Consider the following 23,689-nt stretch of genomic DNA (forward strand, 5'->3'; position numbering starts at 1 on the left):
CTCTGTGCGATTCGAGTTCAGCCATACAGATAGTATGGCTGAATTTGCGTCGCACCCGCCGCAAATTCGCACGGGACCCTTTTTTTGGTCCGCAGCAGAATCGGATCGCATGGATGTTCACACCATGCGATCCGAGTTTGCAGATCGCACTGCGATATGCGAACTGATCTGGGGGTGTCATTAACATTTCACTGACACTCCCAGCAGTTCGCATAGGGCAGTGTGAACTGCCGCCGGGAGGCATGCGATGCGGGAACCCGCCGCAGATTCGTGGCGTTCCTGCATCGCTCCAGTGTGAACCCAGCCTAATAAGCGATCATTTTTCTGATCGCTGTATTAGTGTCACAGGTGACGCTAGTTAGGCAGGTAGGTATTTAGGTTCGCCGCAGCTTTTTATAGCGCCAGGGACCCCCATATACTACCGCATAAAGCCCCCTGATTGCCCCCTAGTTAACCCTTTCACCAGTGATCACCATATAACTGTTACAGGTGACGCTGGTTGGTTAGTTATTTTTTTATAGTTTCAGGGCACCCGCCATTTATTACCTAGTCTCACTAGTGTACCCCTAAATTTAGGGGTGTCTACTTTCCAAAATGGGGTCATTTGGGGGGCGTTTGTGCCATCTTGGCATTTTATGACCTTCAAAACTGTAACGCCCTTAGAAAGCCTGAAGGCGGGGCTTGGTTTTCGGGGCCCCGTACGCGGCTAGGCTCCCAAAAAGTCCCACATATGTGGTATCCCCGTACTCAGGAGAGGCAGCAGAATTTATTTTGGGGTGTCATTTCACATATGCCCATGGCATGCGTGAGCAATATATCATTTAGTGACAACTTTGTGAAAAAAAAAAAAAAAAAAGTTTGTAATTTTCCCGCAACTTGTGGCAAAATATAAAATATTCCATGGACTCAACATGCCTCTCAGCAAATAGCTTGGGGTGTCTACTTTCTAAAATGGGGTCATTTGTGGGGGTTTTGTGCCATCTTGGCATTTTATGGCCTTCAAACTGTAATAGGTAGTGAGAAGTGAAATAAAAAATTTACGCCCTTAGAAAGCCTGATGGCGGTGCTTGGTTTTCGGGGCCCCGTACGCGGCTAGGCTCCCAAAAAGTCCCACATATGTGGTATCCCCGTACTCAGGAGAAGCAGCAGAATTTATTTTGGGGTGTCATTTCACATATGCCCATAGCATGTGTGAGCAATATATCATTTAGTGACAACTTTGTGTAAAAAAAAAAAAAATATTTTTTTGTCATTATTCAATCGCTTGAGGCAAAAAAATTTAATATTCAATGGGCTCAACATGCCACTTATCAATTTCCTTAGGGGGTCTACTTTCCAAAATGGGGTCATTTGGGGGGGTTTTGTACTGCCCTGCCATTTTAGCACCTCAAGAAATGAGATAGGCAGTCGTAAACTAAAAGCTGTGTAAATTCCAGAAAACGTACCTTAGTTTGTAGATGTGACAACTTTTGCGCAAACCAATAAATATACAGTTATTGACTTTTTTTTTACCAAAGACATGTGGCTGAATACATTTTGGCCTAAATGTATGACTAAAATTGAGTCTATTGGATTTTTTTAATAACAAAAAGTAGAAAATATAATTTTTTTTCAAAATTTGCGGTCTTTTTACGTTTATATCGCAAAAAATAAAAATCGCAGAGGCAATCAAATACCATCAAAAGAAAGCTCTATTTGTGGGAAGAAAAGGACGCAAATTTTGTTTGGGTACAACATTGCATGACCGCGCAATTACCAGTTAAAGCAGCGCAGTGCCAAATTGTAAAAAGACCTCTGGTCATTGACCAGCAAAATGGTCCGGTCTGAAAGTGGTTAAAGTGGTTGTAAACCCACAAATAAAAAAAAAAACAACCCTGCAAGGCAAAGGCATAGTGAGCTAGTATGCATAGAATACTAGCTCATTATGAAATACTCCTCTTAGATCGAAGCCCCGCAACGGTCCCGACGACATGTCTCCCGGAGTTATTTCTGGGTATCGCAGGCTCTGACGCTGTGATTGGCCGTAGCTGCGATGATGTCACTCCTGCGCATGTAACTTTATAGTTATCCTGATTAGATGAAGTTCATCTTAAACTGACTCCTGCATAACTAGGAAGCTTGTTGATATCATTTTGGCCAAGCAATCAAATTGTGAAATCAGGAACACTACTATCCCTGCATCTATAAAAAAAAAAAAAGTTTCATACAAGGGCTTAGAAATTTACAGCAGAAAACCAGTTAGTTCCAGGGGTTCACATACTTTTTATTGCCACTGTATCAGCCTGAATCAGCATTGACATCTAGACAGGTATAGGTGTACATTTAGATGAGTCATCTACAGGAATCTGTCATGAAACAGCTGATTCAGTTTAAAGTAAACAGGGGTGATAATTATTCATCCTCATAAACGTGTCTGCGGATTAAAGAGGGTTTTGACGAGCCCAAAATGGTTATGCTACATCTCAGCAAATAATACATTTTCCACAGAAGTGCTAACCTGTTTTATAGTGTAAGCGTTACTTCCTCAAAAATGTCAATTAAACCCAAAGTGCTAAAAATACAAATTCTTCAGATCTTCAGTCTGGGCATGTAGCTTCCGTAGACAGTCGCTGTCTGTGTGAGAGAAGCGATCCGACGTGCCTCCTGCGGAGACCGAGCTAGAACTAGGCCCGGCCATTACCTTGGCAAAAGGTGCGCCACATTATTTATCAGCTATAAAAATAGAGTGCAACTTGCCAAATTTGTTTTCTAAATTACAGAATTTGTTTTCCATTTGACACCCTGAGATTTGACTCGTATTTGAGGACAAATATCGGTTTCTAGAAAACATTAACTGTTGAGGCCAGGTTCATGTAAAGGTAAATTTCCAGTGATCTTGAGCACTTAAAGTGGTTGTTAACCCTTACAACCCACTTTGACCTACAGGTAAGTCTATATTAAGGCTTACCTGTAGGTCCAAGAAATATCTCCTAAACCTACACGGTTTAGGAGATATTTACTAAAAGACAGTCACAGCTGTCTACGGCGTGCAGGCGCACTATCGCCGTTAGAAGCATGCCGCTGCTAACGGCGATACGCCGTTAGTGGTGGCTCCCGTGCGCATGCGCGGGAGGGATGTCATCGCTGCTCCGGTGCTGTGAGTGGCTGGAGCAGCGATACCCAGAAGAAGGACGCTCTGGACTACAGGGGACAGCGGTGACATCGCTGACTCCTGTGTCAGGTAAGTGAAACATATTGGGCTACTATACAATGCATAGTAGCCCATTATGCTTTACCTTTGCAGGGAGACAGAGGAAGTAAACCCATTAGGGTTTACTTCCTCTTTAAAAACTTAAAGCATTAGGAAATCTGTGTGCAGTGATCATTTCTATTGCTCCGTAGAAAATAGAACAGTCCTCGCCATACATCTCCCATATTGAGGTGTGAGGGGGTCACAGGGTTACAAAGCTCTCCCTATGTTCTTGGTAGCAGTTTTTTTTCTTGCAAGATAACATTGTTTGAACTTACTATTGCGATTGGAAGCATTTTCAACTATCTTCACCAGTTTTGCAGACAACCTTACATATGCTCAGGGTAAAGTTGAAGGAAAAGCAAAACACCAACACATCTTTACATGTTGCCTCCAGTACATATATTTCTTCTTTCTTTTCTAAATTTCAAAGTAAATACCTTCACCTTTTCTTTTTTTCTTTTTCCTATGTGGCCATGTGCCCAAAAAGCTCCAGTGAGTGTTTCTCTTTATAGGGCTGACAACTTTGCCGAATCCCATACAGCATGACATCATTCCACCATTGTCTATGGCTCCAAGGTGGTGTTGGCCAGGGTACAGTTCTTGCCCACCAGCCACGCAGACAGACAAACTTGCTGGAGCTTTACAGTCGCTTGACCATATGGGGGAAAAAAAGGCTATGTGATTTTGTAGAGAATGTATGCATTGAACACGGAGCAATAGGGAAGCAACATTTGAAAGATACGTTTGTGTTTTGCCTTTCTTTCTACTTTAAAGGGGTTGTAAAGGTTCGTTTTTTATTTTCTAAATAGGTTCCTATAAGCTAGTGCATTGTTGGTTCACTTACCTTTTCCTTCGATTTCCCTTATAAATGTTTTTTTTCTTTGTTTTCTTTGAATTTCTCACTTCCTGTTCCTCCTCAGTAAGCTGTTCTGGCTGACTAAACACCGCTCAGATGATGGTGTGAAGCTTACTGAGGAGAAACAGGAAGTGAGATATTCAGACAAAGAAAAAAAACATTTAGAAGGGAAATCGAAGGAAAAGGTAAGTGAACCAACAATGCACTAGCTTAGAGGAACCTATGTAGAAAATAAAAAACGAACCTTTACAACCCCTTTAAGGAATTTGGTATCTCAGCACAGCAGTGCATCTTATGAACTGTTGGTGGGACTGGACATGCACAGGGAACACTGCCTTAGAAGGATTATATGAACATGATAGGGGTAGACTTTCTAGTATTATAAGTTTTACAACCCTTTAAATGAAAGCCTTTCTTCCCAATCACGGAATTCAAGACTTGCCTTTTCTGTCACCCAGGGGACACTGAACGGTGCTAATGAAGAAGATCTGGCAAAGAAATGCATTCATCACCAAAAAACTAATTCTTATGGCTTAAAAAAAAAAAGCAACATCTCTTCGAAATCATCTTCTAAATAAGCTTGACATTTGTAGAAAAGTGCTGCTGAGCGACTTTTTTTTTGTTCTGAAATTTGCTGAACTCAGCTTTTCAAAGTAAAATGACTTTACATTTCACCTACTGTTATCAATTTATGTTATCAATTTAGTGGCGTGCTTGCAAGCAGGGTGCAGAGCTTCTAAATCATGCAAGTCCTTTGTGTTATGGAAAACTGCTGTTATTTTTTTAATATGTTGGAAAGATAATGGCCAGAGTTCATGGTGCACTGACAAAAGTTACAAAATAGAAAGCAGACCTTTGTAATGTGCTTGTATGTAATTTATATCACCCTGGATCTGGAACCCATTGCATGCTTCTGAGACAGGTTTTCTGCTCCATGTATTTTTATGATATGCCTTTTATTAGTGGACTTGTGAAGGGGAGTAAGCTTCTACTGTTTCCACTTACTGACAGTGTAAAGCCTTTTTCTCTGCGGTGGGGAGGAAGTACAATGGTGCCATATAAGACGGACATTGTCAATGTAGCCATCCAACTGGGAGCTATCATTAAGAAGGTGTAGGCACTGGGATCTGTCATTCTCATCTTTTTCTAGGGAACTTGTCATGAGAGAATAATGGAGGATGCCATTCCTTGCTGAACTAAGGCCCTCATCTACGGACACATATTGTTCCCTGATGTGGCAAATTGTGCGATAATTGCTCCAGTCATGTCGTGTAGGTCTGGGCACAAGGTCTGCGTTAAGGCTGGTACACGTAGGGCGAATATCGCCCGATTTAACAGAAACCAGCCAACATTTGGCCAGTGTGTATAGCAGCGTGTTTGACAAAAGCTGATTTAAAGTGGATGTAAATCCAATGTCATCCTTTCTAAACTACTGCCATAGGGGTTATCGGTAAGGATATAGATGCCTCCTGCATGTATCTCTACCTGTCAAATGTCTCCCATCTGTCTGTTATGAGACCCGAAAAACTGCAGATTCTGTGGGTGGGTCTGTTGTCTGGAGCTCAGTGGGTGGAGTTGTGATGTCAGTAGACTCCCCGCCCACCTCTACACTCCCCTTGTCAATATGCATATTGTCCTGTGTATTTCTTACACTGAACTTCTGCTATGATCACTAACATCCAGTGAAAAGACAGGAAAGTCCCCACATGACTTCAGCATGCCAAATCATGCTGAGGTGTGGATCAGCCAATCCTTGCAGAGCAGCAGAAGAAAGGAGGGGGAGGGAATTAATAATGCATGTCTCTTAGGCTAGTGCAGGAGATATGTAAATCACCTGTCACTCACAGCAAGGGGGAGGATTTCACAAAGTTTTTCTCTGTTTGTCAAGATTCATCTGACTAAACAGTAAGAGGATTGCTCAGAGCTGGATTAACTCTTTGTGGCAAGACTGGGCTCAAATGATAGGAAATCTTATACTCTACATTATGACATCAAAAAAAATAAAAAATTTGGGTTTACATTCACTTTAACATCTGGCTTCTGTCGAATGGGCATGCTGGAAAACCATCAGCTGACTGGTCGATCAACACTGGCATCTAATTGCTGCGAGCGCTGACCGGTGTGTGCTGGCGAGGGGGGGTGTTCGGGGGAGTAGGGGCAGTCCCCCCGTCAGAAAACAAAATCTCAGTGGAGAGATTACTGTACTAACATCACAATACATCAGGTTTCTCTGTTCTTTGTTTTACATATTTATTTTATTCTGTCTGCTGGGTTAAATGAAAAAAAAAAAACTACCTGTGTGCGCCAGGCTTTAGCCTGTTTATCAGTAATGAATGTTAACCAGTAATGGCGGCATTGCACATTGCTGAATGTTGGATGTTTTCTGTTGGCGAATTCTTGGGAATTGTCAATAATTGGTTCCAGATGATCCGATCCCAATTTATATGGCCAGCTTTGGCTCCTATGAATAGGGCATTGGCAGGTGGCACCATGGCACGCATGTCTGTGGAATTATTAGAGTTATACAAGGTACTTGGGATGGGGGTGACCAGTACCTTCATCAGTTCCTGAAAGTTTCCGGGCTTTTTTCTTTATAATGCTATGATCTGAAGAGAGACTGGGGAACACAATGTGTATCTATGGCTTGTTTTAGCCACCTGATGTACAGGCCCATCCACCTTCACTGCCTGGACTGCCCAGAGCTGTGCCAGTGTTGTCATATCATCATGCAACACTATTAACACAACCATTATTCTCAGAATGTTCTGGGGTGCCGTGCGTTTCATTTTCATTGATAAGGTGCTCTGTGTTGTAGGTTGGAAATGAATGAAGAGCCACATTTTTTTTCCCTTTCCTTATAAAGGTTGATGTTGGCGGACATGATCCGGCTCGCGGTGACTGGGCGGGTTATTTGCATATTTCTATCTCAGTGCACTTGGTTCATCATCACATAATCAGATTGCTACAGGGAGCAAGGAGACGCTTCAAGCCATCTGTTTACATCCTCACACCTCGGTGGTTGCCAAGCAACATCACAGATGTGTTTGAATAGATATTAATACTATGATGAAGGAAATTGCATGCACAATAAAAAGAGCAAGCTAATGATCACAATGTACTAAGGATGTAATGTAGGTCATTACTGATGGTACAAATACATTTTCTAGCATTACTTATGGCCTTACAGAAAAGGAACTCATAAATGTGTGCTCCACCATCGGCCAATGGCAACAAGCATTGACTTACCTGTCTAAGGCCTGGTCATACATAGGTCATTTATTTTATTCAACCGGTGGATACTGGATTGAACAAAAAAACTCCCCAGCTACACATTCAAGGTGTGATATGGATTGCTCTCTCCTTCCGCACCCCTGTGATATGGATTGCTCTCTCCCCCCGCACCCCTATGATATGGATTGCTCTCTCCCCCCGCACCCCTGTGATATGGATTGCTCCTCCCCCCGCACCCCTATGATATGGATTGCTCTCTCCCCCCGCACCCCTGTGATATGGATTGCTCTCTCCCCCCGCACCCCTGTGATATGGATTGCTGTCTCCCCCGCACCCCTGTGATATGAATTGCTGTCTCCCCCGCACCCCTGTGATATGGATTGCTCTCTCCCCCCGCACCCCTGTGATATGGATTGCTGTCTCCCCCGCACCCCTGTGATATGGATTGCTGTCTCCCCCGCACCCCTGTGATATGGATTGCTGTCTCCCCCGCACCCCTGTGATATGGATTGCTCTCTCCCCCCGCACCCCTGTGATATGGATTGCTGTCTCCCCCGCACCCCTGTGATATGGATTGCTGTCTCCCCCGCACCCCTGTGATATGGATTGCTGTCTCCCCCGCACCCCTGTGATATGGATTGCTCTCTCCCCCGCACCCCTGTGATATGGATTGCTCTCTCCCCCGCACCCCTGTGATATGGATTGCTCTCTCCCCCGCACCCCTGTGATATGGATTGCTCTCTCCCCCGCACCCCTCTGATATGGATTGCTCTCTCCCCCGCACCCCTCTGATATGGATTGCTCTCTCCCCCGCACCCCTGTGATATTGATTGCTCCCCACCCGCACCCCTGTGAAGGCGATTGCTATTACTCTCCCCTGAACCACTGTGAAGACGAGATTGCTTTCCCCTGAACCCATTATGACAGCTGCCCTCCTGCAACCTGCTAGTGTTGGGGATTGTGGCCTTCTGATGTGCCATAGCTAGGGATGGGCACAAGAAAGTGTTGTTAATCAAGAACCACTGCGTTTGAAGAAGCAGTGAAGAAAATCTGTATTTAACTATACACCAGCATAATAAGAAACAAATTATTAGCTTGTGCTTAATGCCGAACAAACTGTGCTTTTAAGTGTTTTTTTTTTTGTAAATGAGCTATGCATGGAAAGATTCTGTTTAATAAAACTGTATGATGGCTGTGCCTTACCCCTCTGTTCTCACTAAAAGTCTCTGGGTTGTTCATATCATAGAAAGTGTGAGTGTCACTTAGAACCCCTCCAGTTCAGGCTGCAGATTACACACTCCAGGCTATCTTGTCCATACTATATCCTCTACCAGCATTTCTGTAGTAAAGCCTGGTACACATTGGCATCGCTGTGGCAATCTGTGCTATTGTGTTCTGACAGGGGGGGGCTCCCTACCACCCTACCTTCCCACATCAAATGCACTAATCACTGCCTGCAGCCATTGGCTGCAAGCGCTGGTCGGATGCTGGCTTTCGAGCATGTCCCTTTGACGAAAGCCAGTTTTAGACCGGCTTCTGTTGCACAGACTACTGTACATACTGACCGAAAATTGGCCAGTTTAGCAGAACTGGACGGTGTGTACTAGAGCTGCCACGACACGTCGACGTAATCGACTACATCGACTAAGAAAATACGTCGATGTGCGTTCTGGGCGTCTATGCGTCACAGTGGTGGCAGTGCTTAGTATCTAGCGCTGCCCTCCATGCCGCCGTCCCCCTCTCTTCTCCCACTCCGTGCCGCCGTCCCTAGGGGTGCAACGGATCGTCACCGATCCATGATCTGAGCACACATGCCGCGATCCGCGGAGCGCTCCACAGTCTCGGCCTTAGGAGAGACCGCGGCTTCGGACTAGCTCCGAAGCCGCAGCCATCTTTCTACACCCAGGCGTTTACAATGTGATCGCTCCGACGGAGCGATCACTTGTAAACAAACCGGCGTCATGACATGATGCCGGTTTCTCTCTCCCCCTCTCTGTACTGATCTGTGCAGTGGAGGGGAGAGGTCGGATGGAAGCAGCCATCCCTCCATACCCAGCCAATACTCTGCCAGCCCGATACTCTGCCAGCCTCTGCAATACAATACTCTGCTGCAAAACAATACAATACTCTGCCCGCCAATACAGTACAATACTCTGCCCGCCAATACAGTACAATACTCTGCCCGCCAATACAGTACAATACTCTGCCCGCCAATACAGTACAATACTCTGCCCGCCAATACAGTACAATACTCTGCCCGCCAATACAGTACAATACTCTGCCCGCCAATACAGTACAATACTCTGCCAGCCAATACAATACAATACTCTGCCAGCCAATACAGTACAATACTCTGCCTGCCAATACTCTGCCTGCCAATACTCTGCCAGCCAATACAATACTCTGCCTGCCAATACAGTACTCTGCCCGCCAATACAATACTCTGCCCGCCAATACAATACTCTGCCCGCCAATACAATACTCTGCCCGCCAATACAATACAATACTCTGCCCGCCAATACAATACAATACTCTGCCCGCCAATACTCTGCCAGCCAATACAATACAATACTCTGCCTGCCAATACAATACTCTGCAATGCAATACTCTCAAGGTTATCCAAAGGATTAATTAGCTAATCAAAAAAAACCACTAGATTCATTAAAAAATAAAAATAATCGGATAGTCGTTGACTAATCGAAAAAATAATCGATAGATTAGTCGACAGAAAAATTCATCATTAGTTGCAGCTCTAGTGTGTACCCGGTAAGTATGGGGATTGCACTGTCTGTTTTACTATGTAGTAAAATCATCAAAAAAAAAAAAGTTTTCCTTTTTAAACCGTTAACCATGAAACCTCTGCTTGTATTGTGGTTTTTATGTTTTTTCATGTTTATTTTTAGACTGTTCTGGTTTCTGGGAACCAGAAGAGAATGAATGCAAACTTCTGGAAGTCGGAAGCAATATGCCATGACTTTGGGGACCATCAAGGGGATCTTCTAAACTGCAAGGAAGGCATTGTGTCTAGCGGAAATGTCAAGGAGTTCTGGGATGGATTTGAGGATGTATCCAGTAAGTGACAACATGTAACAAAAATCTTTTGCTGTCACAACTGTAGTTTTTATTTCTTTAACTGTTACTTTGTGTATTCCCAAAAACAGGACGTCAAAAACTGAAAAATGGAGAAACCATCCTTCTGAAGATGAAAGACCAGCCTTCAGGAGATGACTTTAAGAACATGATGCTGTTGAGGTAACAGATGCAGATGCTTCTTGTATTAGGACTTTTTTTTTGTATTCTGTTCCTATACTTTACAAAATTAGTTTTTCAAAATTTTTGCCATTTAGATAGATCCTCCCACCCTGTAGGTAGCTGTGCTGCCTCTATTAGTGGGAAATGGTAAAATCTAATATTACCCATGCACAGCTTCACAGAAATCATCTGATTCACCAGGAACCGGCCTAACCAGATGAAATAAACAATATTATTATCATGCTATACATATATTCCTACAGCAAAAGTACACTCTGGTTTGTGTATTAACTAACATGGTATAACAACTGCATATCGCCTATTTGAAAGATCCCTTTTTAAAGACCAGGCCTCTTTTTTTAGACTTGTATTTTACAAGTTAAAAACAAGTTTTTTTGATAGAAAATTAGAATCCCCAAACATTATCTATTTTTTTTCCAACACCCTAGAGAATAAAATGGCGGTCATTGCAATAATTTTTGTCACACCGTATTTGTGCAGTGGTCTTGCAAGCGCACCTTTTTTGAATAAAAAAATCTGACAAAAGTAAAGTTAGCCCCCCAAAAAAATGTTTTTGTCATTTGAAAAAATAACAAAATAAAGTCCCTTTAAGACGTATGGGCGGAGTGATGTTATGACATCGCTTTCTGCACTGATATGGCATGGAGATGGGTGGGCCATCTTCCCCTCACTCATCTCCATACCCAGCCATGGACAGGTCCCGATTGCATCCACCGCTGATAACGGTGATCTCGCGGCGAATCCACTGCAGAGACCTCCATTATCGTAAACAGGACCTTCGGCTCAAAAGATGGATACCTCTGTTGTGGCAGCAGCTGCTGCCGTTACCGAGATATCCATCTTTAAACTGCCAACGTATATTATGTACAGGAGCCAGACGGCAAGTGGATAACGTAGTTAGTCTGGTTGAAAAAAAGACACAAGTCCATCTAGTTCAACCATTAAAAATGAATGCAGATGAACAGTACATAGCATTATTTTATTAAACACATACATAGTATCATGATTTATATCACGTTTGTGCCGCACTTTACTTAATAGAGACAGTACAGATACAAAATTCAAGACAAAAGGGTGACCCTGCTAATAAGAGCTTACACTCTAAAACTGTGATAACAGAACATAAACTATATTAAAGCCCTTTCTAACGATCAATTTACACAATTTAAGAGAACATTGATGTACTCCTATACAGCTCAGACCTTTCCATTTCGTCATAATGACAAATCCCAGAAACCTGCATTTTACTGATATGTTGACTGCAAAATAGTTTTTATTTGAACTGTTTTATCACATTGTGAGTGTTTTGACTTAGGCAAATTGCTTTCATCAATCATACATCAGATCAGTTTTAACACTGCAAAACCACTGCAAAGTGTAATACTACTAAAAACAAGTTGAAATTGCCTTATGAAGAATGAGATTTAGCTGTAATAAGTGAAATAATAATCAGTGTTTTTGGATATCTGCACACTGCAATTTCAATATCGCTCTGGAAATGTATTATTTTGTTGTATGAGTATCTGGACCCATGGTACTGACGGCTATTATGTACTCCGATGTTTGCGGTTTCCATTGCCTCCCTAGCGGAAGGAGTTTCCTCTTCCAACTTGAGTTCTGCTCTCTTTTGTTGCTTTTTGCTGCTCTTTTGTGGCATCTCATCCAATTGACAGACATTAGTTCTTGATGCTTGTTATGATTATTGTATCTCGCTTATTTTGTATAACTACTTTTACTTCTCAATAAAAACATTGTGAAATAAATTAAATATAGTGTTTTTGGTCCCAAAGTTGTAACTGTGTACCATTAACCAGATGTGACAGCGCCACCTGCAGGATGATGTGTTTCTTGCACACGTCTGTTGCAGTTCCTAGGCAGATTTCTCTGAACAATTATTGATGATGCGGAATCTGCCCATATGCTTCTAGGTAATCTCTCTCTAGGTTGTATTGCTTATAGTCAGTTTCTTAAGTCATGCAGCCCTCAGTTTAAAAATCAGTGAGGATTTATCCAGCTCTGGTTTTGTCAGAGAATGTTCCCAGTTAAGTCTTGATAGGGACGTGGTGTCTTTCTGACATACTGACAAAATATTCTCTAATATTAACTATAATGCTGAGTGTCTTGTAAGGCTGCATGATTACCCCCCCCCCCCCCCCGATCCTAATCAGCCATTTCCACAATTTTATGTAAATGGTGATGAGCCGAGCAAAACAAACCTGCAAATGTTTCTCAACCTTCCTCCGCAGATATAGAAGAGATGCAAAGTATCTTTCAGAGATCAAAGGGAAGCACTGCGGTCTTAACCACTTAAAGACTAAATCTTTTTTTTAAATTGTTGCTTACAAGTTAAAATCAGTATTTTTGCTAGAAAATTACTTAGAACCCCCAAACATATATACATTTTATCAGAGACCCTAGAGAATAAAACGGCGGTCGTTGCAGTATTTTATGTCACACTGTATTTGCGCAGCAGTCTTTCAAACACCATTTTTTGGGAAAAAATACACTTTAATTAATTAAAACAAAAATAAACAAAGTTAGCACAATTTTTTTTGTATAGTTTGAAAGATGTTACGCCACAAGAATTGTGAGAGAATAGTGAAATTTATTCTTGGCAAAAAAATTGTGATTCTCGTTTTATCCAAAATTGTGCTCTAGTGTCTTGTAAGCTGTTTTGTATTTTCTCTGTGCCTCTAATCTTAATCAGTGTAATTTCATTTTAACGACTGGACCATCTAACATGCCTTTGTGTTGCCCTCAGACATGAAGACTTCTTTAGAATGCTGCCAGTCCCAGAATACCTCAACCCAGAAGGGAGGTTCAACTTGGCATCTCACATGCCAGCATTCTTTGTGCGCCCAGACTTAGGCCCCAGGATGTGCAGCGCATATGGTGAGTTCATGCTTATTAACCAGAGCACTGAAGTAAATGCATCGTTTGTGTGGCCAAAGGTTTTCCTATTGCTTGAGGCAGTAAAATGGCAAATCTATAACTCTTTGAATATTTAAAAGGAATGCATAATTTTGTCCTCCTCAGAACAGATCAGTTTTGAGTAAGGGGCTGCTCCCATTCACAGATAAAATGCTGAGATTCCCAAGGATCACATTTAATGTACGTTTCTTTACTCTCTACACTGGTGACTTTCTCCCAAGGCTTAGGGCTCTTTCAAATGGACGGATCCGTTCAGGTCCTCCTGTCAGTTTTTTAGGTGGACCTGAACGGATGCTCCATAGAGGTCTATGGAACGTCGGATGTCAGTGGTTGTCACTCCAATCCGAAAAAGTGTGACGGAGGAAAAACCTACTTTTCCATCCGTCATCGGATCGGGTGGCGACGGACTCTGCAGTCCATTGTCACCCGATCTCCCATAGGGGAGAGCGCCGCTCTGACCAGTCTGTCCCTGCACGGTGTGCAGAGACAGACCTGTTATCTTCCTGCTCAGCGGGGATCGACAGAGTGATCCTCGCTGAGCAAGCGGATATCCACGGGGCAGATGATCACTGATCCGCCCTGTGTGAAAGAACCCTTAAGCAGTCTTGCACTGATATTCTCTGCCCTACACTGCATCATCTTTTTAATGAATATCAGCGATCATTGATTGCTAGCTGGGAAGGAGAACTGTGCAGAGGAACTGATTATCACTCAACAAGCTGTGCAATGAGAAAACCATCTTGGCTGTTAAAGTAGAACTAAACCCCGGAGAGTGTCTGTACTGGGACATGACCAATTATTTAAATAAGAGCTTTACTTTGAATTGTGTCAAGCGTGTTTTTTTTTTCCCCCCTCCTATGTATTGGATCTTTTAGGCGTCATTGCTACAAAGGATCAAGACATCGGCACAACAAATCTTCACATTGAAGTGTCTGATATGGTGAACATTCTGGTGTATGTCGGTGCAGTGAGAGGCAATGCATCAGCAACTAAGTCAGGTAGGTTGTTGGTTTTAGAAATTATTATTCTACTGGACTTGTATAGCGCCGACAGTTTACGCAGCACTTTACATTAGGGTAGACATTGCAATTCAATACAATTCAAGACGGGGGGAATCAGAGGGCTCTGCTCGTTAGAGCTTACAATCTAATGCTTTGTGACGTTATACATAATTAGTGTTCAGGTTACTAGGGCCCATACTGCTGCTTCATTATGAATTTAACCCATTTTCTTTTTGTTTTACAGCTGTGTTAAAGAAGTTTGAGGAAGAGGAGTTAGATGAAAACATAAAGAAGAGATTGAAGGATGCCAGTGAGCTTCCCGGATCCCTTTGGCATGTTTATGAGACAAAAGACGCAGACAAAATCAGGGACTTTCTACACAAGGTAAAACTCATGAGGCCTTCAAGTATAAGGAATCTTAGTATTTATAAAATCAAAAATGTACTTTCAAGGCTTTTTTACTTATGTGGCACTAGAAAACCTCGCATCTCCTCAACAATTGTCTGCATTTTTTCATCATGCACTGCAGCTCAACTCCTATGCACACTGTGGCACATCCATAAAGTAAAAAAAAAAAGTTAAACTGTGCAAGGCTCTGCTGGCCAGAATGAAAACGTCCCGTTTGTGGCAATTCATGGTGCACAAACCCTAAGGTTTCACACAAGAATGCAGTGCGGGAAACTTGCGTTCCGCATGTTAGTGTGTTCCTGACAACACCCCAGACCCAGATAGCAAACACAGTGAGTTTGCCTGCACTGGATCGCATTGTACCGTGGTACCATGGGATTTGGCGTAGTACGTTTTTAAAAGTAGTGCATGCACTACTTTTAGGGTGATTTCAGCCTGTTCAAATAAATGGGCTGAAAATCGCACCACACTAAATCGCACAAGAAGGCAGACCATGTTCCTTTTTGTTTCAGGTATGAACTGGCCCTAAGAGATCTTTACTGTTATGTGCAGAAACATTTTAGTTTACCAAGAATTTGTGCTCATAGTTTAAAACAAGCTTGTGTTAGATTTGTTTCTTAGCATGCACTCATATTACAATTGGAATTTAAAATTGTGTGATGTTGGAATGAACTTCCACTTGTAGGTCAGTGTTTGTGCACAGTACTTCTGCTTTCCTTGGAAGTGTTGCCTAACCCTGAATAATTTCCACACAGTGAGCAGATCTTACACCATTAGGTGACTTGCATCTCCTTTGTAGTGCTTAGGGAGGCAGCGAAAATCCTCAGTCATCAGCCACATGTAAAACATACCTGGCTGTCTTTATTACACCACAGCAGTCTATCCCAATCAGATTTACTTGTGCGCAATAGAAGTTGGCTGATAGTTGTGTGGCAATGCAGACAGTTGAATAATTTAGATCATATGTAAAATAAATGTTGCCAGTTATGTTTTGTCTAAGATATTGCCGTTCTTTCACAGGCTGCAAAAGAGCAGTGTCTTGAAATTCTTCCTGATCACGACCCAATACGAGATCAGAACTGGTACCTAAATAAGAAACTCCGCCAAAGTCTCCTAGAGGATTATGGGGTGAAGAGCCACACACTTGTTCAATTCCTCGGTGATGCAGTCATCTTACCTGCAGGAGCCATTTATCAGGTGAAAAGATGATCGATTTTTACGATTACAGATTACACTTATTACTTGGGTTCATTGTCTTCAGCTTCCAGATTGACAGTGGTGGTGGGCAGTGTGGCAGTTTCAGGACCTTAAACCCTTTAAGGGGTTTAGAATGCTGGGAGGCGGGGTGGTGGTTATGGTCATGTGACTGTCACAGTTTGCAAGCGGTGGTCATGAGCTTTCAGTTAGCCGTCGTTAACGGTGCCTGGAGCACGCACGTGCGCTCTCGACACAGCTCTATTTGCACTAATGCATGTAAATATGCGGCCGCTCAGCACCAAGGCCCACCCAACCACATATTTGCATGCACCAAGAGGTTAAATACACGCCAGCTCTTTGTAAAGGCGGACAATGAATACAATTTTGCTGTTTAATAAAAAAAAAGGGGGTGGAGTGTGTTTTTCTTCTGCACTGTTCAGTAAGATTAGAACAATAACTATACAGGCATACCCCACTTTTAAGTACACAATGGGGTTTATTTACTAAAGCTACAAAATCAGGCTCACTTCTGCATAGAAACCAATGAGCTTCTAACCCCAGCTTGTTCAATTAAGCTTTGGTAATAAAACCTGGAAGCTCATTGGTTTCTATGCAAAATTGAGCCTGATTTTGCACTTTGTAGCTTTAGTAAATAAACCCCATTGTGTACTTAAAAGTGGGGTATGCCTGTATACAACATATCTTTATAATAACTATAAAGTCATATGAACCCTTCAGCTTGGAAGCTCTTCACTAGATGCCTGCAACACACCTAGCTCCGTCAAGTTCTATTCTAGTAAGAATATACATCACGCAGACGTGTCTCAGTTTTCATTTTGAGCTCTGCTCTCACAGAAATTGATAAAGGGACCTTTTTGCTAAAATGTTTTCTTACTCAGATTTACTCTGATGACTATAAGCAGTCACTGATTACAAAAAAAATAAAATCTTTGCACAAAATTTTCCCAATATGGTTATGATGTAGATTCTAGAATTTGGTTTTATGAAGGACGGTGCTGTTCCTGAAGTCGGCGTTCTTGCTGAACAGGATAGGAGAATTCAATTAATGTGATGATATCGAGCATGCTGCTTTGCAGCCCTATACAGTAAATTTAAAGTATGGCTTCTTTCATATATATACTGTACCTACAGCGGGGAATTTACTAAGACTGGAGCATTGTGTAGGAACCAATCGGCTTATAACTTCAGCTTTTTCAGTTATGCCTTGAAAATGAAAGCTAAAAGCTGATTTGTTGCTATGCACATCTCCGACCATAGTAAATTCCCTTTTGGGGAAACGAGGCTTTTAAAACATGAATGAATTTTGAGAGAAGTATACGTTTTAAGATTATCAAACCAACTTTAGTCAAGGGAAAAAAAAAAAAAAAAGCTTTTCTTTCCTAAGCTTGTAAAAGTAATCGCATCTTCCTACTCCAGCTATTTCACTTCTCCTTCCCCTACAACTAGCTGGCTATAAAAAAAAAAGCACTGCTACCAATATGCCAGTTCTGATATTGTCAAGTCAGCAGCTAAGCCCTCATCTCCATCGCTAACCACTCCCCTGGCAAGCGACACATGACTGTCACAGGATCGGTAGAGGTGTCTGTTATGTGGGCTGTGATTTAACAGCTTGGCGTCACCCTCTCTGTGCTTTGCACTATAGCTGCACCCAATGGGGAAATAACAGTATTTATGCACTTGTGAATTTTCAGAAGCTAAGATTGTCATAGTTGGCATCAGTTACTGTAAACTTTGGAAAAGGAAGCTTTAACTCGTTTGCTGCTAGAGACATTTTTTGTTTTTGTACAGGTTTAAAAAAAATTATTTTAAATCTGCATATTTTTTTCCATCACATAGGGGCCAAAAATTCCCTCTTGATGTCTTGTCCTCCAGTGAATGTAATGCAGTGCAGCTTGAACTGCATTAGATTCTTCCCCGGCCCTTATGAAAATGACTTGGGCACCTGGAAGTGACATTTACATGTCACTTCCAGGTCAGTAAAAGGTAGAGGAGGAGAGTGAACCGATATTTGCTCGCCTCTCTCTACCCAGTGGCACCTGCCATGCTGGTCTTGGGTCCGCCAATAGGTAGGCAAAGCCCAGATGTGGAAGTTATCACATCTGACGGGGAAATAGGCTTGTCAACATCCTCCTCACTGCCAAAGATGTAGGTCATGGCAGCAAAAGGATTAAAGCCAAATACTGTTTCTTGCAGGAATGCAGCACATTCTCTGCCATATTCCTTTCACAGCTAACACATTGGCAATGTCCATGTGTTTGTACACAGCATTGTAGGTGGTGAATTGGCGTACGCATTCATCAGACTTGGATGGTGGCACCCTCTTACATATATTGTATTTTCCTCTCTACAGGTGCAAAACTTTCACAGCTGCGTCCAAGTCACTCAAGACTTTGTGTCCCCAGAACATCTTGTTCACTCATTTCATTTAACGCAAGAGCTTCGGATTTCGAAAGAAGAAATCAATTTTGATGATAAATTACAGGTAAGAAGCGAACGCTGTGTTCTGCCCGTTGGTGCCAAAGTTTGAAAAGGAACACTGTCATTTCCTAATGATCATTCACAGCCAAATGTAAATACAGAGCAGAACCAAGGTCAGATGTGCTGCATGAAAAGAAGTCAGGTTAGTTGGCAAATAAGGAAAAAAAAAAAAGGAACCTAGCCATGTCTGACCCCTGCAGCCCCAGAAGGTTTTACCCTCTTCATGACCAGGCCATTTTTAGCGATACAGCACTGTGTTACTTTAACTGACATTTGTGCTTTGATGCAACGATGTACCCAAAACAAATTGATTTTTTTTTCCCCCAAAAATAGAGCTTTCTTTTTGTGGTATTTGATCATTTCTGCAGTTTTTATCTTTTGTGCTATAAACCCCAAAAAAAAGACAATTTTGAAAAAATGTTTTTTTACTTTATGGTATAAAACGTATCCAATAAAAAAAATCAAAATCAAATTTCTTCAGCAATTTAGGCCAATCTGTATTCTGCTACATATATTTGGTAAAAAAAAAAAAATCCAATAAGAAGCGTATATTGATTGGTTTGGACAAGTGTTTTTGCATCTACAAGCTATGGGACCATTATTTTATTTTTATTTTTTTAACTAGTAATGGCAGTGATCAGTGACTTATAGCAGGACTGCAATATTGCGGCAGACAAATCGGTCACCTAACACTTTTGACAGCTTTTGGGGACCAGTGCTATAAAAAAAGTACTGTTACTGTACTAATGGCACAGACATGGAAAGAGTTAACGGCTAGGGTGATAAAAGGGATTAAATGTAATCCCTGGGAGTGCTTTCTAACTGTAGGGGAGGTGCTTTGACTGGGGGAAGACAGATCCGTGTTCCTGCTTAGCAGAAACACAAGATCTCCATCTTCTCTAACAGAATGATGATCTGCGTGGTTTACATAAGCAGACCGCCGTTTTGCCCCTCTCAGGAACAATTGCAGGGGGTCGGTGGAAATCTGGTCCGCTGGGCCCACTGATTTGGCTCTCGCTGTGTCAAATCACAGCGGGAGTGGGTTGACGGCAGTGTGCGTGACCCAGACCTGGATCTAGAAATCGTGCACATGTATGTGATTTTCTCCCAGGAGGGCCGCCCTGCCGCAATCCAGTTGTTAAAAAGGATGATGCTGCATCTCAGCACCAAAAGTGCTATTTAGTTCTTTTTTTTTTTTTTTTTAAATACTCAAAAGCAAACATCTATTCTTTATTTTGCTGATAAATCACTTGCTATGGGACATACTGATTCAAAATACTGATACTGTTGATTGAGGATGAGTTCCCTACAATAAGAGCAGTGCTTTGCATATTCAAATCTCCAAAGTTGTTTAAAGGGTTAGTATTTTATTTTTTTTATCCAAAACTCCCTATGCATTACAGGATCCCCATCACATACCAATGCACAGCCAGTAAAAGGGTGCTTCTTTTCTCCGTATGTGCAAAAACTCCTTGATGTTTGCACTGCATATTGGAAGTGTGCCCCTAGTGGCTGCTTTGGCTTGTTCAGATTGCACATTGTGTGGTCTCCTCTCTAGAAGCAGTAGCAGAGCTTACCCATGTTTTTCAATATGATGTGGAAGGTTTCTTCCTCTTGCAGACCCCATGGAACCTTGAGCATTCCCATACAGAAATAATGTTTCTCACAGCATACCATAACGTCTGCTCGGATTAGATTTTGCTTAGCAATGAGAGCTTCAAATAACAGCCACATAGCAAAAAATAGGGTAATATATACACAAGGCTACAGTCTTTTACTTCCCCATGTCACATTTCAAGGAACTCTCATTTAAAGATACCCTGTCATGCTATGTTCATTTTGATGTCAAATTTCCATTTAATATTAGTCATAGTCTTTTTATTAAAATGCCATTTTAGTTTTAGTCATCTGAATTGTTTGTTTTGTCATATTTTAGTTGAATAAAAGGAAATGTGTTACAGAGCTGAATAGCTATGTGCAGCCCTTTAATTAAAGTTGCCAAGTTCTTGTGGAATGCTTTGTGCAGATGAGACATACAGGGGAATTCAGAAGTGCTAGCACACCTTTTACAGCAAAAAAAAAAAAAGTAAAGATAAACACACACTGTACACCCTCCTCACTGTACCTCTAGGGTTGCCAAGCTGTCACCACCCCCACAGTAGATCCAGCAGTACAGGGACTTGAAATCCATGCTTCTCAGATAGACCTGATGGATTCTGATTGGTCAGTGCTGTCCCTGTGACTAACCCTTTAACACCAGATTTCTAGCAGTATTTCCGATAAGATCTACCTGTGCTTAATTTAGACATGTATTTGCGCCAGTGTCGATCAATGACAAGTGGCAAATTTAGGGGCATCATATTCTTAAAAAATTACCGCCAGTTCTCAGATTAGGAACTGGCGTTGGTTATTACCAACTCTGAGCTGGCTTACAGATGTGTGCCAGTACTCTGAGCAGGCGTGGCTGTGCTGGGAAGCGGTCGTGTATGTTGAGCTGTATGCCTGGTACCATTTAGCTTAGAGATTCCAGGACTGGGGGATATAGCTGATCTCATTACCTGAATATGGATAATGCCCATATCTGGGAAATGATTGTCGCTGGGTGGGTGCCACCCACCCCTTGTAAAAAAAAGAAGAAAAAAAAAAAGCTCCTTGGCCATGCACTTGGCAGTGTGATGGGTGCAGACCTAATTGGGCACCAGTACATGAATTGGGCGCAAGCACCAACAGAATTCTAAAGCGTGTCTATGAAATGCTTCATGAATTCCCCCAAATAGTATTCAGCCGAGGCGTCCTAAAGCTTCTCAAACAGGTATTCATCTTTGTGACTTCATCCGCCATAAAAAGCTTAGATTGCCAAATTATAACAAGGGTCGCCAACAAGTTTGCAGTGCTTTAAAGAGCTCTTATATTTACCATGTTATTCTGTTGTCAGGTTAAGAACATCTTGTACCACTCAGTGAAAGAGATGGTACGGGCATTGAAGATTCGTGACGAAGAAATGGAAGATATGGAGGAGTCCTGAGTTCATTAAGTGGGATCCTTCGTGATTCCTGCTTGGAGAGACAAAACGGAAGGACAGTGAGGGACTCACTACATACCAGTGCCAAGACACATACTGCGCCGAGTATTGATTTGTTACTGACGCCACACCAGTATCCTTCGATCACAGCCGATGAGCCCCTCCCGGGGCTGGCCTGGCCCCTCCTGCAGTGCATTACAAGCCGCTCCAGCTCAGCAGGCATTAACTCGAGCGGTAGAGCATCAAAAAGCGATGCACTGTATCATAGTGTACATTGAAAGTTTGTCAGAAGATTAAAAAAAAAATGTTGAAATATCTAAATGTATTTATTTTTTTGGAAAAAAAAAGAAAACAAAAAAACATTCTATGCTATATTGTTGATCAAATGTAAATGTGACTTGTATAGTTTGCTAAAATAATTTGGATATTTTTCACTACATTGAGACAGTAACTGTGAGGGTATAACACAGATCACCAGCTATTGCCTGCATTGGAAGCATTCATAACATAATCTGAAAGATTACTGCCAAATAACTGTAAACTTTGTATATTATAAAAAAATATAACACGGTATTAAAAACAGAAAAAAAAAAGACACTTCAATGTTTTATTGAAGCCTACTCAATGTATAATTAGACATTAAAGAGAAGGAAAGATGTAATTTATTTAAAACAATTTGTCTCATTTTGGTAAAAATTTATGTGACCCTTTTGAAGCTAACTATTAAACTTAATATGTGCTATGTAAATATATACATATATACATTCAATGATGTATTTTTTTAAAACATTGGCTTGCTTTAATTTGTTAAAAGTGCAAGTGTTCCACATGCTTTGTACATTGAAGTTGAAAGGGGTTTTACATTTTCCATTAAAAAGACTTTCTCAGATGCTGACTTGCTGTAGATGTGTGTTAGTCTTACCAACATCACCTACCTGTATACAATGGCTGTAGCTCATTGGTCTGCTGGTTGGTTAGGAATACTGACAACTATCTCTGCTTTAAGAATGGCTGTGGCTCATCGGTTTGCTGGCTGGTTGGTTAATCTATTAGATAGTGGAAGTCTGCAGAAAAGACTGTATAGAAAAAAAGACCTTAAGCACGGTCATAAACTCTCAGCTGGTTCAGCAGGAACTGGCTGAGATTCAAACCATGTATATAGGCAGGCAGAATGTACCCAAGTTGATTGGGTACAACCATCCTGCTCGATTTTACATGCGATTATTGCAAGTGGCTGTTATAATCGGGAGCCAGGAGAACACAATGGCGCTGCAAGAGGGATTTCCCTGTCAGGACTTTCTGTTGATGGAGGAACCTGTGGTTGCAGCAAAGAAATTTGCTCCATCTATGGCTGGCCTTAGCCAAAAATTCCAGCTATACATCCTGTCTCTTTCAGCAGACAAGTTATTTTTTTGTATTTTATCGTTGTAAAGCTGAAATACACAAACCCACACAAACCTTCATGTATATTCCTCAATAGCTGCAGAGGACCGAAAGCCTTTTTGCAAACTAAGCTATTACCTTGTATAAAAAAATATATATATATAGCAGTGGCGCTATCACTCTGCGCTATGTAGAGAGCAGAGCTGGGGGGAGGGACCCAGCAGATCCACCCACAATCGGCTGCCTGGATTAATAAATAGAGGGGTGTATGCAAGACCAGTCACCCCGCAGAAAGTGCAGCAGTAACCAGTCTTTTACAGAAAGCTCCTGCACAGAAGCAAAGTTTCACACTCAATTACTGCACAGACCTGGAAGAAATATACAAAGCAAGAATCAAGTAATGTACTTGTTTAGGCAATGTTTGCTTTTCCGGTTGTTAAACTTTTAAAAATTTAAAACAGAAAGAAAGCCATTTTTATTATTTTTTTTTTTCAAGGGCAGGTTATTCCATCTGTGACTCATTGGGGGCATCTAACATGAAGTCAGAGCAAATGCCAGGTTGTCACTAGAACTAGTGTCTGCCTTGGAGAAGGTTTCCCTTATTTTCTGGGTACAACTCAAAATTCAGGATTTACTTTCACTCTTGGTGATTAGAG

The 23,689-nt window shown here is 41.8% G+C and overlaps 1 protein-coding gene across 2 annotated transcripts in view; it reads left to right on the forward strand.

Annotated features, from left to right (window-relative positions):
* The window catches only part of JMJD1C (jumonji domain containing 1C), a 443,208-nt gene extending 420,663 nt beyond the window's left edge, over positions 1–22,545 (forward strand). For both annotated transcript variants that reach the window (XM_077455417.1, XM_077455418.1), the window contains 8 exons: positions 10,223–10,391; positions 10,481–10,571; positions 13,354–13,484; positions 14,399–14,521; positions 14,769–14,908; positions 15,953–16,129; positions 18,501–18,632; positions 21,564–22,545. In XM_077455417.1, the coding sequence (XP_077311543.1) occupies positions 10,223–10,391; positions 10,481–10,571; positions 13,354–13,484; positions 14,399–14,521; positions 14,769–14,908; positions 15,953–16,129; positions 18,501–18,632; positions 21,564–21,653 (1,053 nt within the window). In that variant the 3' untranslated portion in view covers positions 21,654–22,545. The remainder of the gene's footprint in view (positions 1–10,222; positions 10,392–10,480; positions 10,572–13,353; positions 13,485–14,398; positions 14,522–14,768; positions 14,909–15,952; positions 16,130–18,500; positions 18,633–21,563) is intronic.
* The last annotated feature ends 1,144 nt before the right edge of the window (positions 22,546–23,689 follow it).

Source organism: Lithobates pipiens, unplaced genomic scaffold (genome assembly GCF_037356315.1).
Source record: "Lithobates pipiens isolate NorthernLeopardFrog02 unplaced genomic scaffold, aLitPip1_a1.2 Scaffold_25, whole genome shotgun sequence".
Taxonomy (NCBI): Eukaryota; Metazoa; Chordata; class Amphibia; order Anura; family Ranidae; genus Lithobates; species Lithobates pipiens.